A 13189-nucleotide genomic window follows, 5' to 3' on the forward strand; every position below is an offset into this window, starting at 1 on the left:
TATCCCTCCAGATAGAGAGGATAAAAAAATTGATACCTGAGCACGTAATGTTTTCACGTCAGGCAGTATGGCACTTAAGTCGGCAAATGTCACCTGTACCCTAGCCAGGTTTACCCATACCCTGTGGGACTGTATTTCGGCGGCGGCTGATCATATTCCAGAAGGCGAGGAAAGGGAAGGCTTCCTGAATATAGTCTAAGACGGGAAGGAGGCAATGGGGGAATGTCTCCAGTCTGGACTGGATACTGCTGATAGTATCAGCAGATCCATAGCTGCAAGCGTTGTGCTACGCAGATTTGCGTGGTTGAGGAAGTCGGGGTTTGCACCAGACGTGCAAGCTAGATTCCTCAACATGCCCTTTGATGGCTCGAGGCTCTTTGGCAGAAAGGCTGATGAAAGCCTAGAAAAACTTCAGCCTCGAAAGCGGCAGCTAAATCACTTGGCGCCTCTTTGCGCCAGCCTCTAAAAACCTATTCCGGCTCATCTTCCTTGAGGGGTCGTTCTTTTCGATACTACTCCTCTTTTGGTAGAGGAAGAGGACGGGCTTCTCAAAGGGGCAAAAGAAACTTCCCTCGTGTGGAGCACTAGAAAGAGGTGCAAAATCTGCCTCAGGATCAGCCACTCCTGCAGCCGCCTCCAAATCCCTCTGAGACCTTGTTGCACAAAACACCAGTGGGAGGCAGGATCTCTCAGCATCTGAAGGAATGGTGGGACATTACCTCAGATGCTTGGGCACTGGAAACAGTATCCCAAGATTACTGTCTCCCCTTTCTAAAAAGGCCTCAATCATCCACCGGGAGCCAACTATGCCAAAATTCCAGATCCGCTCCTGTTGCAGGAAATTTTAACCCTGCTAGAGAAAGGTGCCATAGAACTGGTACCTGTAGCGGAGAGGAACAGGGGTTGGTACTCCCCATATTTTCTCATCCCAAAAAAGGACAGAGGACTGAGACCCATCTTGGACTTGAGAAACTTGAACAAGTTCCTCAGGAAGGACAAGTTCAAGATGGTGACTTTCTCAGATCCTTCAGGCTCTCCAACTCCAAGATTGGTTGTTATCATTGGACCTTTAGGATGCTTACTTTCATGTGCCAATCCATCCAAAGCACAGAGTACCGGAGGTTCGCGATTGGCAATTCTCATTATCAGTTTCGAGTTCTGCCATTCAGGTTGACCTCCGCCCGAGGATTTTCACCAAACTGTTGGCGGTTGTGGCAGCAAGTCTCAGGAGAGGAGGTATTCACATATATCCCTACCTGGACGACTGGTTGATCAGAGCAAGTTCTCCAGAACAAGCTCAGGAACATCTTTCGATCACCTGCCACTTACTCCACAAATTGGGCTTCTCCCTCAATTTCAAGAAGTCTCACATGATGCCATCCCAGAAACTCCAGTTTATCGGAGCAGTCTTGGATACTTCATCGGGAAAAGCCTCGCCTCCCGAAGTGAGAGCTCTCCACATCCAGCAGATGGTAACGAAGTTTCAGAATGCCCAACATCTACCGGCCTTCGATTTTCTCAGGTTGCTCTGCCTCATGGCATCCTGCATTTTCCTAGTACCAGAGGCCAGGTTGAGAATGAGATCCCTTCAATGGGCACTCAGAACTCAGTGGTCCCAGTTCTCAGGGAATATGTCGGATCTTCTGCAAGTCTCGAGCGCAGTTGCTCTGGATCTTCTTTGGTGGGCTTGCAACGACAACATTCTCAAGGGAGAGTCTTTTTGGCAACCATGGCCGGTGATAACGGTAGTGACGGACGCTTCACTCACGGGGTGGGGAGCACACACCAACGATCTGACAATCAGCAGTCATTGGTCTCCATCGGAGTCCAAACTACACATTAACCTGTTGGAGCTGAGGGCAATCAGACTAGCTCTGAAGGCCTTTCTGCCCTCTGTACAGGGAAAGAATGTCCTGATAATGAGGGACAACACGGTGGCCATGTACTACCTCAACAAAAGAGGAGTAGGGTCACTGCCACTGTGCAGAGAAGCAATGCAGCTCTGGTTCTGGGCAATACGAGAAGGAATCTGTCGGCAATTCACCTAGCCGGAGAGAAGAACACGGCGGCAGACGCTCTGAGCAGGCAGAGCACGGTCTCTCGCGATTGGGAGCTGGCTCAGGAAGTCCTTCTGGAGAGCTTCGCCCTTTGGGGAACCCCTCAAGTGGATCTGTTTGCCACCGCTATCAACCGGAAGTGCAATCAGTACTGCTCAAGGGAATTTCCTCAAAGAGGAGCTCTGGGAAACTCCTTAGGAGTGGAAGTTTCCACTGCTGTACGCGTTTCCCCCAGACCCCGTGATTCCTCAAGTAATCGGGAGGTTGATAAAGTTCAGGAAAACCATGATCCTAATTGCCCCGGATTGGGCCAGGAGGATGTGGTACCCAGACCTTCTAGACAGGTCCATCTGCCCTCCAATACGTCTTCTGCAAAGAGAGCATCTTCTCTCGCAAGAGGAAGGTCGGGTTCTCCATCCAGAGGTCAAGACACTCGACCTTCACGCATGGTTTCTGAGAGGTTGAGATACAAGGATTGGGATCTTCCGGATGACTTAATGGAAATCTTGCTTTCGGCCAGAAGACCAGCAACAAAGTCTTTGTACCGATGTCGCTGGAACAGGTTTAGTAACTGGTGCAAAGATAAGGATACCTTGCTGCGCTGTCCATTTTCAAGCGCTCCTCGGAAGAGGTTTCATATTTCAAAATACTGTTAATAATTCAATTCTTAAAGTGGCTTACTAATGTATACCCTCCAGTACCTTTTTCATGTACCAACTTGGGACTTAAATTTAGTATTAAAATTCTTGACTTGCATACCTTTTGATCCTCTGCACTCATGTCCATTGAGGCTTTTGACTATAAAAACTGACCTCCTTGTGGCCCTATCATCAGCCCGCAGGGTTAGCTAACTTCAGGCTCTCTCATGCAAACCACCATATGCTATTTTGCTTATAAAGATAAGGTAGTCCTTAAAGTTAAACCTTCGTTCTTGCCAAAAGTAGTCTCGGACTTCCATTTGTCACAAAAAATAGTACTACCAACCTTTTATCCTCCTCATCTGGGCAAAGAGGCGAGATTACACAGATTAGATCCCAAGAGGGCTCTTGGTTTTTACATCTCAAGGATGGCTAAATTGAGACAAGATGACCAACTGTTCGTGGGTTATACTGGTCATAAATTAGGCTTATCTGTAACAAAACAGACCATTTCCCGCTGGATCATATTAGCCATAGTTGAATGCTACAGATTAGCGGGAAAAGAACCACCAGATGGGCCATGAACTGAGGAGGAGGTAGGAAGGTCCCTCTTCAGGCCCTGCACCAAATGCAGGCTACGGTATAGGTTTATGGAGGACAAGCGCCTCTACCCGGACCACAAGGAGGTGGAGTGCGAGATGTGCCTCGGGTTCTCCGAGAAGACTACGAAGGACAGGCACAGTAGACTGGCGATGTGGCTTAACGCCAAGGCCTCGCAACCATGCTCCCAGCAGTGGATCATGCCTTACCATGGACTGGCCGGTCCGAGGAGCGGTCTGCCAAGTCCTTTGAGGGTGCCTCATCTGTGTGGGCCCAAGATGAGGCCAAGAACTGCAAGTCTGAAACCACCGGGTTTGCCGCAGAAGCAGGTCCCAAAGTGGATGGGGCACAATCAACATCACCTTCCGCCTCCATTGCCAGCTGGCAATGGAGCTCCTCTTCGAGGAGGTAATCTACCCCGGCTAATCTACGTGAGAAATCTGATGAGCCGCATACAAGAGAAGGCCGAACAGCCCAAGCAGGCTCAACCGGCACAGGCTAAGACCTCCGCGATGGCTTCAATGACTGCCATGGCCCGCCGGCTAAGGGCGCTGATCCTGTGAAGGTAGCCCCCGCAGCTCAGGTGACCCTACCCGCAAGGCGCGACACTGCCGCAGTGAGTTTGGCAAAGTCTGGCATGCCAAAAGGGGGAGGAACCAGCTCAGGCCCCGGTTTAAGATGCTCGGGGGAGGGGGGGCGTGAGGAGGCCCCAAAGCAGCCCTGGAGGTCTCATCCACGGACTATGAAGACCAGGAGTCCTTACACACGGTCCACAAGGACGTTGAAGAGGATGATGGCGGCGCAGGGCCTAATTCTGCCTTCTCAGCCGAGGGACAATTCCTTGGATATTCTGTTGACCCTGCACACCTTGGTGTCACGAGATCCAGATGAGGATGCCTCTGACTCGGCACGTGGGGTCCCCCCAAGTCCCCGATCAGCCATCAGCCTCCGGGGGTGGGGGGGGGAAGGAAGCGTCATCAGATGCCTCATTTCAGCTTTCGCCACTACGCCTGGTCCCTTCTCCCCCCGCAGTCCCAGATACGGATACAGGGACGGATACGGCCATGACGATGGATGAGTATATCGTTGCAGCGGACTTTGAGTCTCCGCATTTGGATGCTCCACATAGGGTGTCTCCACCGGATGAAGTGGGATCGTTCCACTCCATGATCACCAGAGCCTCTAAGCTATTCCAGCTGGTGCCCGAGGAAACCAAGAAGGGCTTCTTGTACCAGAGGCACGAGGCCAAGAGGAAGACTATCATGGCGATGCCCCTTTTCGACTACCTTTTGGGAAGAGGGCCTGGCCCTCATGAATAACCCATGCATGGCTCCAGCCAAACTGGATAGGCTGGAGAAATATTGGGTGACGGACTGCGCACCCAAATGCCTGAGGTCACAGCCATCTCTGGATTTAGTGGCATCAGCGGACGTGAGGAAATGGTCGGCCAACCTGTCCTTGTCGTATGTCCTGGACAGTGAGGGGGAAGAGAATGGACGCCTTGGGTAAGAAGTTCATTTACATGCAGCGTCCACTATCAAGACAGCAAATGCACTGGCGATCCTAGCCAGGTACAACGGGGAGTTGTGGTACAAGATGGGGACTATTCTGGGGTTCCTCCCAGACGAAGAGGATGGAGGCAATTGCTCTCTTCCAGGAAGGGGAGGTAGTGTTTGGTCACGCCATCACAATGGCATTGGATGTCGCCGACACAGGGTTCCGGCAAATGGGGAACTATATCTGCCTTCGCCAAGACTGAATGAAGGAGGAGGTCCAAGCGAAGGTGCTGGACATGCCCTTCGACAGAGAATCTGTTTGGGGAAAGTTGTTGACGAACCCCTCCAGGCCATTAAAGTGGGTACGCAGACGACATGTAGCAGCACTGCTCTTTTTGCTCCTCCAGGGGAAAGTCGAGCAGTTTGTGAAAAGGTTTTGCTGCATCGTATCGTCAGCCTTCCAGATCCACAACTCTGGAAGCCTACAGAGGCTGTTCCCAGGCCTACGGTAGCGGAAGTCTGCGTCACCCGCAGGGCAGGAGGCTGGCGCCGAACCAAGCCTGAACGGGACATCTGGCCCCCACTCATGCATCCCGGTGGGAGGCCCGCTGATTACATTCGTCAGCGAGTGGAGAAAGCTCACCACCCAGAGATGTCTGCGGATCCCTCCTGTTACCCGTTGAGAGCAGCACATCCCTCGGCTCTTGCAAGAGGTAGGGGCCATGCTGCGATTAGGGATGATAGAGCTAGTTCCCCAAAGACTCTGGGGCTCTAGGTTCTATTCCACATAATATTCTGGTCAGAAAGAAGACAGGGGGCTGGAAGCCCATCCTCATCCTAGACCTATGACGTCTGAACAAATGCCAGAAGTCCCAAAAGTTCAGGATGGTAATGTTGCAACAGGTGCTTGGCCAATTGGAAAAAGGGGACTTCTTGATGTCGTTTGACTTGAGGACGCCTACTTCCACGTCCCCATTCGCAAGAAGCATTGAACGTTTCTATGCTTCATGGTGCTGGGGCAGCATTACCAGTTGAAGGCTCTCCCTTTTGGTTTGAAATCGGCCCCCAGAGTGTTCACAAAATGCCTGGCACCAGTGGTGCCCCATCTGCGTCTACAGGGCATACACGTATACCGGTACCAGGGGGAGCTGGCTGACGGACACACACACACAGATGACACGGATCTGGGATTATCCAACTATCCAAAGTCCTGCTTGACGCCATCACAGAATGCGCTGTTCCTCGGCACCAGATTCAGTAGTGTCTTGCCTGGCGTCGCCCTCGGAGGAGAGCCATTCAAGGAAAGGTGCAACGACTATCGTTGACTAAGACGGCTACAGTGCAGGCCTTCAAGTCGTTACTGGGCATATCATAGTCCTGCACCTACCTTATCCGGCTCTGCAGGCTGCAAATGCGACCTGTTCAGGAATTCCTGGATGCTCGCTCAATAAAGGTGTCCGGAAGCTTCACAGACGAGCTCTCAACGACTAGTTCCACCATGTGATAGGATGGTGGGGTGTCCGCTCCAACATCACCCCAGGCACAGGAATGCAGAACCCCCATACAAGGAGACGATCACCACGGATGCCTGCCTGGAAGGGTTGGGGGCGCACACCGGATGTCCGCACGCCAGAGGCCTGTGGCTGCCGGAGAAGGATATTGATATCAACATCCTGGAGCTATGGGCAGTGTTCTGGGCCCTAAAGTCATTTCTTCCGTCTCTGAAAGGCAAGGTGGTGAGGATCTACAGACACCACCACCATGTTCTACATCAGGAAGCAGGGGGGCACTCGATCCCCAGTATTCTCCAAGGATGCTCAGGACTTGTCGCGCTGGGCTATCGGACAAGAGATGCTCTTCGTCCCTCTTCACCTGGCAGGAGTCAAGAACACCATTGCAGACTCCCTCAGCAGGGAACTGTGCTCATTCCACGAGTGGCAGCTTCGTCAGGATCAGGTGGAACGCCTATTCGTCAATTGGGGCATGCCCAGATAGATCTGTTTGCGGCAGCAGTGAACTCCAGTGCCAGATGTTTGCCAGCAGATTCCACCAGCCGAGGAGCCTAGGGGACATGTTCTTCTGTTTCTGTACACCTTTCCTCCATTGCATCTTCTGCTACGAGTCATCAACACACTGCAAGATGATACTCATCGCCTCGGCATGGCCGATACAGATTTAGTATCTGGACCTTCTCAGCCTCTCTGAGGCGCCTCCGGTCATGCTGCCAGTGGTTCTGGATCTTCTCACCAGAGAAGGAGGCACAATCCTTCATCACGACCAGGATTGTTGAACCTGAGAGCTTGGAGCATATAAGTTACTTGCAGACTGCAGGGTGGTTCTCGCCAAGGCCAGGGTATCGTCGACTTTGAAGTGCTACGGTCGCAAGTGGAAGCGCTTCGCTAAGTGGTGCCGGTCTCAGAAGATTACGGTCCCACATATCCTTGCATATTTGCTATCCTTGGCCGGACTGGCGCACGACTCTATGAAGGTGCATCTGGCAGCTATCTCCTGCTAGACCAGGTCTCCAGGAAGATCGTCGATTTGCTCCCACCAACTCCAAGGATTTTATCAAAGGACTTTTTTAATCTTTCCCAATGTGCAAGGCTCCTACCCTGGTGTGGGAACTCAACGTGGTGCTGACGGGGCTGATGGGGCCCTTTGAGCCTATGCATGTCAGGATACTATGGTGCTTGGTCAGGCTTCCATACATTGGTACACATCTTAAGGGCCCATTTAAGTCTTCACTAAAATGTACACGGCTGAAACACTTTAATTGGATGTACAGGAGGGGTTATCTGTAGGATGTTTCAGTTAGAGTATGAAAGTGATTTAGATGCTAGGGGTGTGATTGGAATGGATTGGACATGTTTCCTTTACATGGCTTTCAGGAAGCCTTTGTTTCCCCAGGGCAAGATGGAGGCTCAGCAGCAGTGATTGGAGGAGCCTGGTAGTGTGGTAGTTTGGAATTCCTCTGGAAGTTCTGAACTGCCTCTCATTCTAGTTCCCTTAAGGACAGGTCGCAGTTATTTAGTTCTGTAAATAAGTTATAATAATCCTTGAGGTTACTTCCAGAAGAAAGAGTATTGGAGGGATTAGAGTAGAGTCTTCAGTGAAGCAAAGCAAGAGTAATTTCTGGGATTTGAAATACAGATGAAGAAAGCGAAGTTCCTTCAGTTTAACTATTAGAGACTTTCCAGTTATTTCGAATTCTGAACTGAATGTGAAAAGTAAAGGAATGATTTCTTTCAACGCATGATTGACTGTTGTGCACTTTAGTTTTAAATATCAAAAGTAAAGGCTATGAGCAAGAGACAGTCAGCTGGCGTCTCGTATGTGCACGCGTTCGAGTAGTTTTCAAGTCTTGTTGCAGTTTGCGTTTAATAATTAACCATGCACGCGCTCTGAGACGGCCACATGGCTAAATATTAGTATTAACATAAGTAACTAAACAATTAGGTTTCCGTTTCCTAACCTTTAATCCTCTGCGCGAATCTCGCTGGTGGGCCAGCATCACTCCTGCAGGAAGATTGAAGACTAGACCTGACAAAGCATGAGGCCCCACTCCAGTTTCTCTCGTGGAAAATGGCTTTCCTTGTAGCCATTACCTCGGGCAGAAGGGTAGGTGAGATCCAGGCCCTATCCTGCAAACAACCATACGTGACTTTCCACTAATCGAGGGTGGTGCTGCATACGCACCCCTCTTTCATGCCAAAGGTCCCTTTTTGTAATTCCACGTCAATGAGCCTTTGGTGTTACCTGTGTTTTTTTCCGAAGCCTTTTTCACTGGCGGAAAAGGGCCTTGCACTCACTGGACGTTGCTCGTGCCCTGAAGTTTTCAGAAGACCTCACAACTATTGCGTCAACAAGGATTCTGGGGAGGAGTCCAGAGTCGGCCAAGCAGTACTACACAACCTGTTCGCTTGAGGCGAGTCTCTTCCAGAGGTAAGATTTAATTCCTTCCATTGCGCTTTGCCACCTCCCGTGGTTGTAAGGTTGTACTGCTCTGTATTAGTTATTCATGGGCATGTGAATCCATGGCAGACCCCGTGCTGGAGAAGGAACAAGTTACTTACCTGTAACTATAGTTCTCCAGCATGGGTCTGGCATGGATTCAAATGCGTATCCTGTGCGGCTCCTCTTGATCATACTGCCACTTTATGTGCTTACCAATTCGGAAGATGGCTGCCAGAGGTGGGGCTTATGGAGAGGACCATCATTGGATGGGGGCAGTATGACCAGTGAACAGTGATTGCTTTAGGTTAGAAATAAAGTTTTTCAGTGAAAGTAAAACTTGAGGATTCCCAGCCTGATGACTGGGAATATACATGCGCGTAAGAATCCATGCCAGACCCATGCTGGAGAACAATAGTTACAGGTAAGTAACTTGAAGCTTAATCCACCTTGGAGTTGCTGAGCTTAGCCAAATAGTAGACACACAAATAAATGATTACAATTTACATACATCCCTCCAAACTGTGGTTTTGCTTCCATCGACCAACCCCTCCACCCCAATTCTCCAATCCTGAATTTTGCACACTTTCAAAAATAAGTACGGTGAGCCCTCATTTTTCCTTTTTGTATGTTTAAGAGCATGTTGTGTGCTTCAATTGGAGCATATAAGTGTAAGCGATGAAGCAGCCCCTCTAGACGGTGCTTTACAATACTGATGATAAATGAACAGGATGTGATCCGAGTGTTTGGGCTGTAATAGAATGACTTCTGTGTTCCACAGGAAGGGACTAGATCCTTTCTACTCTGTGATGCAGTTGGTTCCCGACTGTACCTGGTTTGTGTAGTATGATCATTAGTTGTTGCCCTTATTGGGTCTTCCAATTCCTGCTTTGCATAGTGTGATTTTTTTTTTTCCTTTCATTTTTTTCTTCCCCCCCCCCAACAGATTTTTGGGCCGGATGTGGATCAGAAGCAGTTCTTTGAAGGGACGATGAAACAAGTGGTGAAGGAGGCTCTTAATGGCCAGAATTGGCTAGTTTACACATATGGAGTCACAAATTCGGGCAAAACCTACACCATACAAGGTACCTGATCTACTCTGTCGTCAACATTTGCTTCACAGAACACCATGTTACAAGGCATTGCCCAAGCTGAACCCGCCCTCCCCCCAGCACACCCTTCTCACCTTGCTACATCATAAGCCACGTTTGCGGTATTCTCTTTTGACACCATCCACTCCATGAGCATAAAGGCAAACTCAATAAAACTATACACACTTTTGCCACAGTAACAATTGTGAACTGTCGGGAGTTTTCGGACACAGAACAAACAATGGTAAAAGGCTACCTGTAAATGTCTCTTATGCTTGGATTAGTGTTTCTAAATATCGCTGCCTACGTTTGCCTTGGAGCCTACAGACCTGTGGAAAATGCGGGTTCTCACTGAAGTACCTCCTGTACTCTGTTAGGGGAGTTTTCCTAAAGTGCTACTGGAAGTATGACTTTGGTAAGCTATCCCAGTGGTTTGTAGATCTCCAACTCTTAGTATCAGTCTGTACTAATTCAGGGCTTTTGTAGAGTGGCCGAGCAGTCAGGCTGATCTTAAGGGGAAGATGTGAGCTGTAGGTAAGTACACTTAATCTAGTTAAACAGGCACATTAAAGAAACACTTGTACTTAAGTTATATAAAGTTATATATTTATTATATTTACACCAGACGTTTTGTTGGGGAGAATTTTCATTTTTAGTGTTTAATTCCTCCCTCCTTAGACCCCCAGCTCGTTTGCTGGACTTGGGGACTTTTGCATTTTTAACCTTGGAGTGAGTGAGCCCTTTATCCTCCCTCACCTAGGTGTTTTGGTCTGATTTGGATTCTGTATTCTTTCTTTTTGGAGTCTGACAAATTCCGTAGGTATCATGTTTTTACATTGACACACAGCACCTTCAGTGCAGTGGCACAAGGAAGTCTTTCAGATTTCCCAAAGGTGTAAATAACTTCCCTTGGTTAAACTGTTTCCAAGAGCAGTAAAGTGAAATTGACTTTACTTACCTATTTGTAACTTTGAAGACCCAGCACACTCTTACATGGAGTGCTGGAAGGGTTACTTAGTATCCCCTTTATCTACTTTCTCATGTAACATTTTTGCTACTTTTCTACAATTAATGGCTGGTGGCAGTGGTTTACTTTTTTCCTACCGTTGTGTGATTTTACTGCGGGTTGCATTCGCAGCTGCAGTATAGCACCCATGGGTGCCCGTTTTGTCAAAATGGCCCGTCCTTTTTTTCGCCATTTCTTGTTGTAAAGGTCCTTCTTGAGATTTACTCTGCATGCCAAACCAGGTTTGCTCCCTTTGTTCATTTAGTCTTTGGCAGGGTTCACTGGTGAAGCCCGCCTCTGGCTCCAGAGTGTCTGGCAGGACAGGAAGCAAGGGAGATGCCCGAAAACTTTGTGCTTGGTCTTCTTGATTACAGGAATGCACCCAAAGGTGATTGGCCGGCTGGCTGTCCTTGGAGGACAGCCCCCCCCCCCTAGTGTCAGTGGCAGCTATACTGTGAATGAATGGAAGAGACTTGCATAAAAGGCAAGGTCTTTTGAAAGGAAAGCAGTGTCGACCACTGGACGAAGGAATCCGAAGAAGAACTTGGCAGAGCCGCTTGCTGCAACTCCTGGGCCGTTGGTTTGCCAGGTGAAGGCCTGCCGCTGTGCTGAAGCTCCAAATTCGCCTGGACTAGAGAAGCCCTGCAAAGGACTGCTTCTCCCCTTGGATTGATGGGACCAATCGACCCCAAGATAAACTCATCTGGAAATCCTCTTTGCTGGCTGTACTTCCATTGCTGCTGCCGGAACAGGATGCCAGGGACAGGAACACCAGAATCGAGTGCATTGTTTTTAAGCCAGACCCCAGTTCCTGCAAGGTCCTCTGTACTCCCTCGAAGCAGAGCTGACCAAGCCTGAGCCACCTCAACAGATTGCTGGACCCCAGAAGCAAGGAAAGCTCATAAGATGTCCAAGAACCGCGCTGGTGCTATTCGCGAGAAGCTGAAACCGCAAAGTGCTGCTGATCTGGCCCATTGCTGCCGCCGACCTTCGAATCGTAGTGCAGGAGTCCCCAGACGTCCTCAGTCTTGTCCCCACGACTGAGGCCCAGGAACAGGATCTGCCATACTACCACAGGAACAGAAGCCAGCTGGAACCATTGCTTCAGACCTAAGGTACTGTGAACTACTGCGCTCTTGTTGTGTAGCTTGCTTGCTCTCAGTTGAGACTTACATTTGCTGCCTTTTTCAGAGCTGCTTGCCGCTTTGCCCATCACAAGCCTCCCAGTTTATGGCCCTACAGTGAATTATTTTTCTACAAAACTTTCTAACATTGTGCAAGACTTTTTACTTGCCTTCAAGAAGTGCCTACGCTCCCCTAGACTTTGCTCAATTGACATTGGCTGTCCTGGCTCCCTCAAAACTCTCCTAACCTCTGACTTTGTGTTTTAATCTGTCCCTCCAAAAAGTAATACATTCTCTATCTACTTGTATAGTTGGGAAAGGGTTAATCTTCATTGCATTGGGGGGTTCAAAATGCTTATCTGTTTGAGAAACTGATTAACCATTGTTTCTTCCCTGTAATCTTTTCCTTTTGACACCAAAATCGGTATTGCTCTAAATGTACCAGTGATATATCGGTGTCCTCATTATTGAAGCCACCTCAGGGAGTAGGAAGTTTGTGTGCCATCCCAAAAGGGGATCGTTAGGCAAGATTGTGTGCAGTATCCTTTGGGTGCACTACAGCAACCTTGACCTCCTGGCGATAGGAACCCAACCTTTGATATAGGCATGTACTACACAGGTTGGTAGTGTGGCTGAGCAGCCAGGCTTATCTCAAGAGGGATCAATGAGAGCAGTAGGGTTGTAACCGTTTCACAGTGAGTTATTCAAACACTTTCACTAAAGGTTTCTTGATTAAACAATTATTAATTTAAGTCAGTTATAAAAGCCTTCTTCAGAAGGGAGCAACACGTGTAACAATTATAATCCACGTCAAAACACACTTGATACCCATTGGGGATGGCACACACACTTCCTACACCCTCAGGTGACTTAAATAGCTAGGACAGTGTGGGCATTGATTTATCGCTGGTACATTTAGAGCAATACTGAGATTGGTGTAAAGGTTAGATATGGGAATAAAACAAAGGTTAATAAAACATTTGTAAATGGGTAAGTACTTTTTGAACCTTCCAATGTCAAATAAATGTAACCCTTTCCTGGGGGAAAGGTAAAGGCACAGAGTCATAGGTAAGAAGAGTCTCTCCCGGAGTCAGGACAGCCAATGTTAGTTGAGCAAAGTCTAGGGGAACAGAGGATCTTCTTTGCAGGTAAGTAAACGTCTTGCACAATGATTTTAGAAATGTTTGTAGGAATAAGATTCACTTGAAGGGTTCAAGCTGGGACTC

General features: G+C 48.8%; 1 protein-coding gene across 2 annotated transcripts in view; it reads left to right on the forward strand.

Moving 5' to 3' along the window:
- Positions 1-13189, forward strand: part of KIF20A (kinesin family member 20A) — a 298199-nt gene that overhangs the window by 140423 nt on the left and 144587 nt on the right. For both annotated transcript variants that reach the window (XM_069651561.1, XM_069651562.1), the window contains exon 5: positions 9689-9827. In XM_069651561.1, coding sequence (XP_069507662.1) covers positions 9689-9827 — 139 coding nt within the window. The remainder of the gene's footprint in view (positions 1-9688; positions 9828-13189) is intronic.

This window comes from Ambystoma mexicanum, chromosome 3p (genome assembly GCF_040938575.1).
Source record: "Ambystoma mexicanum isolate Mex_15411 chromosome 3p, UKY_AmexF1_1, whole genome shotgun sequence".
NCBI classification, from domain to species: domain Eukaryota; kingdom Metazoa; phylum Chordata; class Amphibia; order Caudata; family Ambystomatidae; genus Ambystoma; species Ambystoma mexicanum.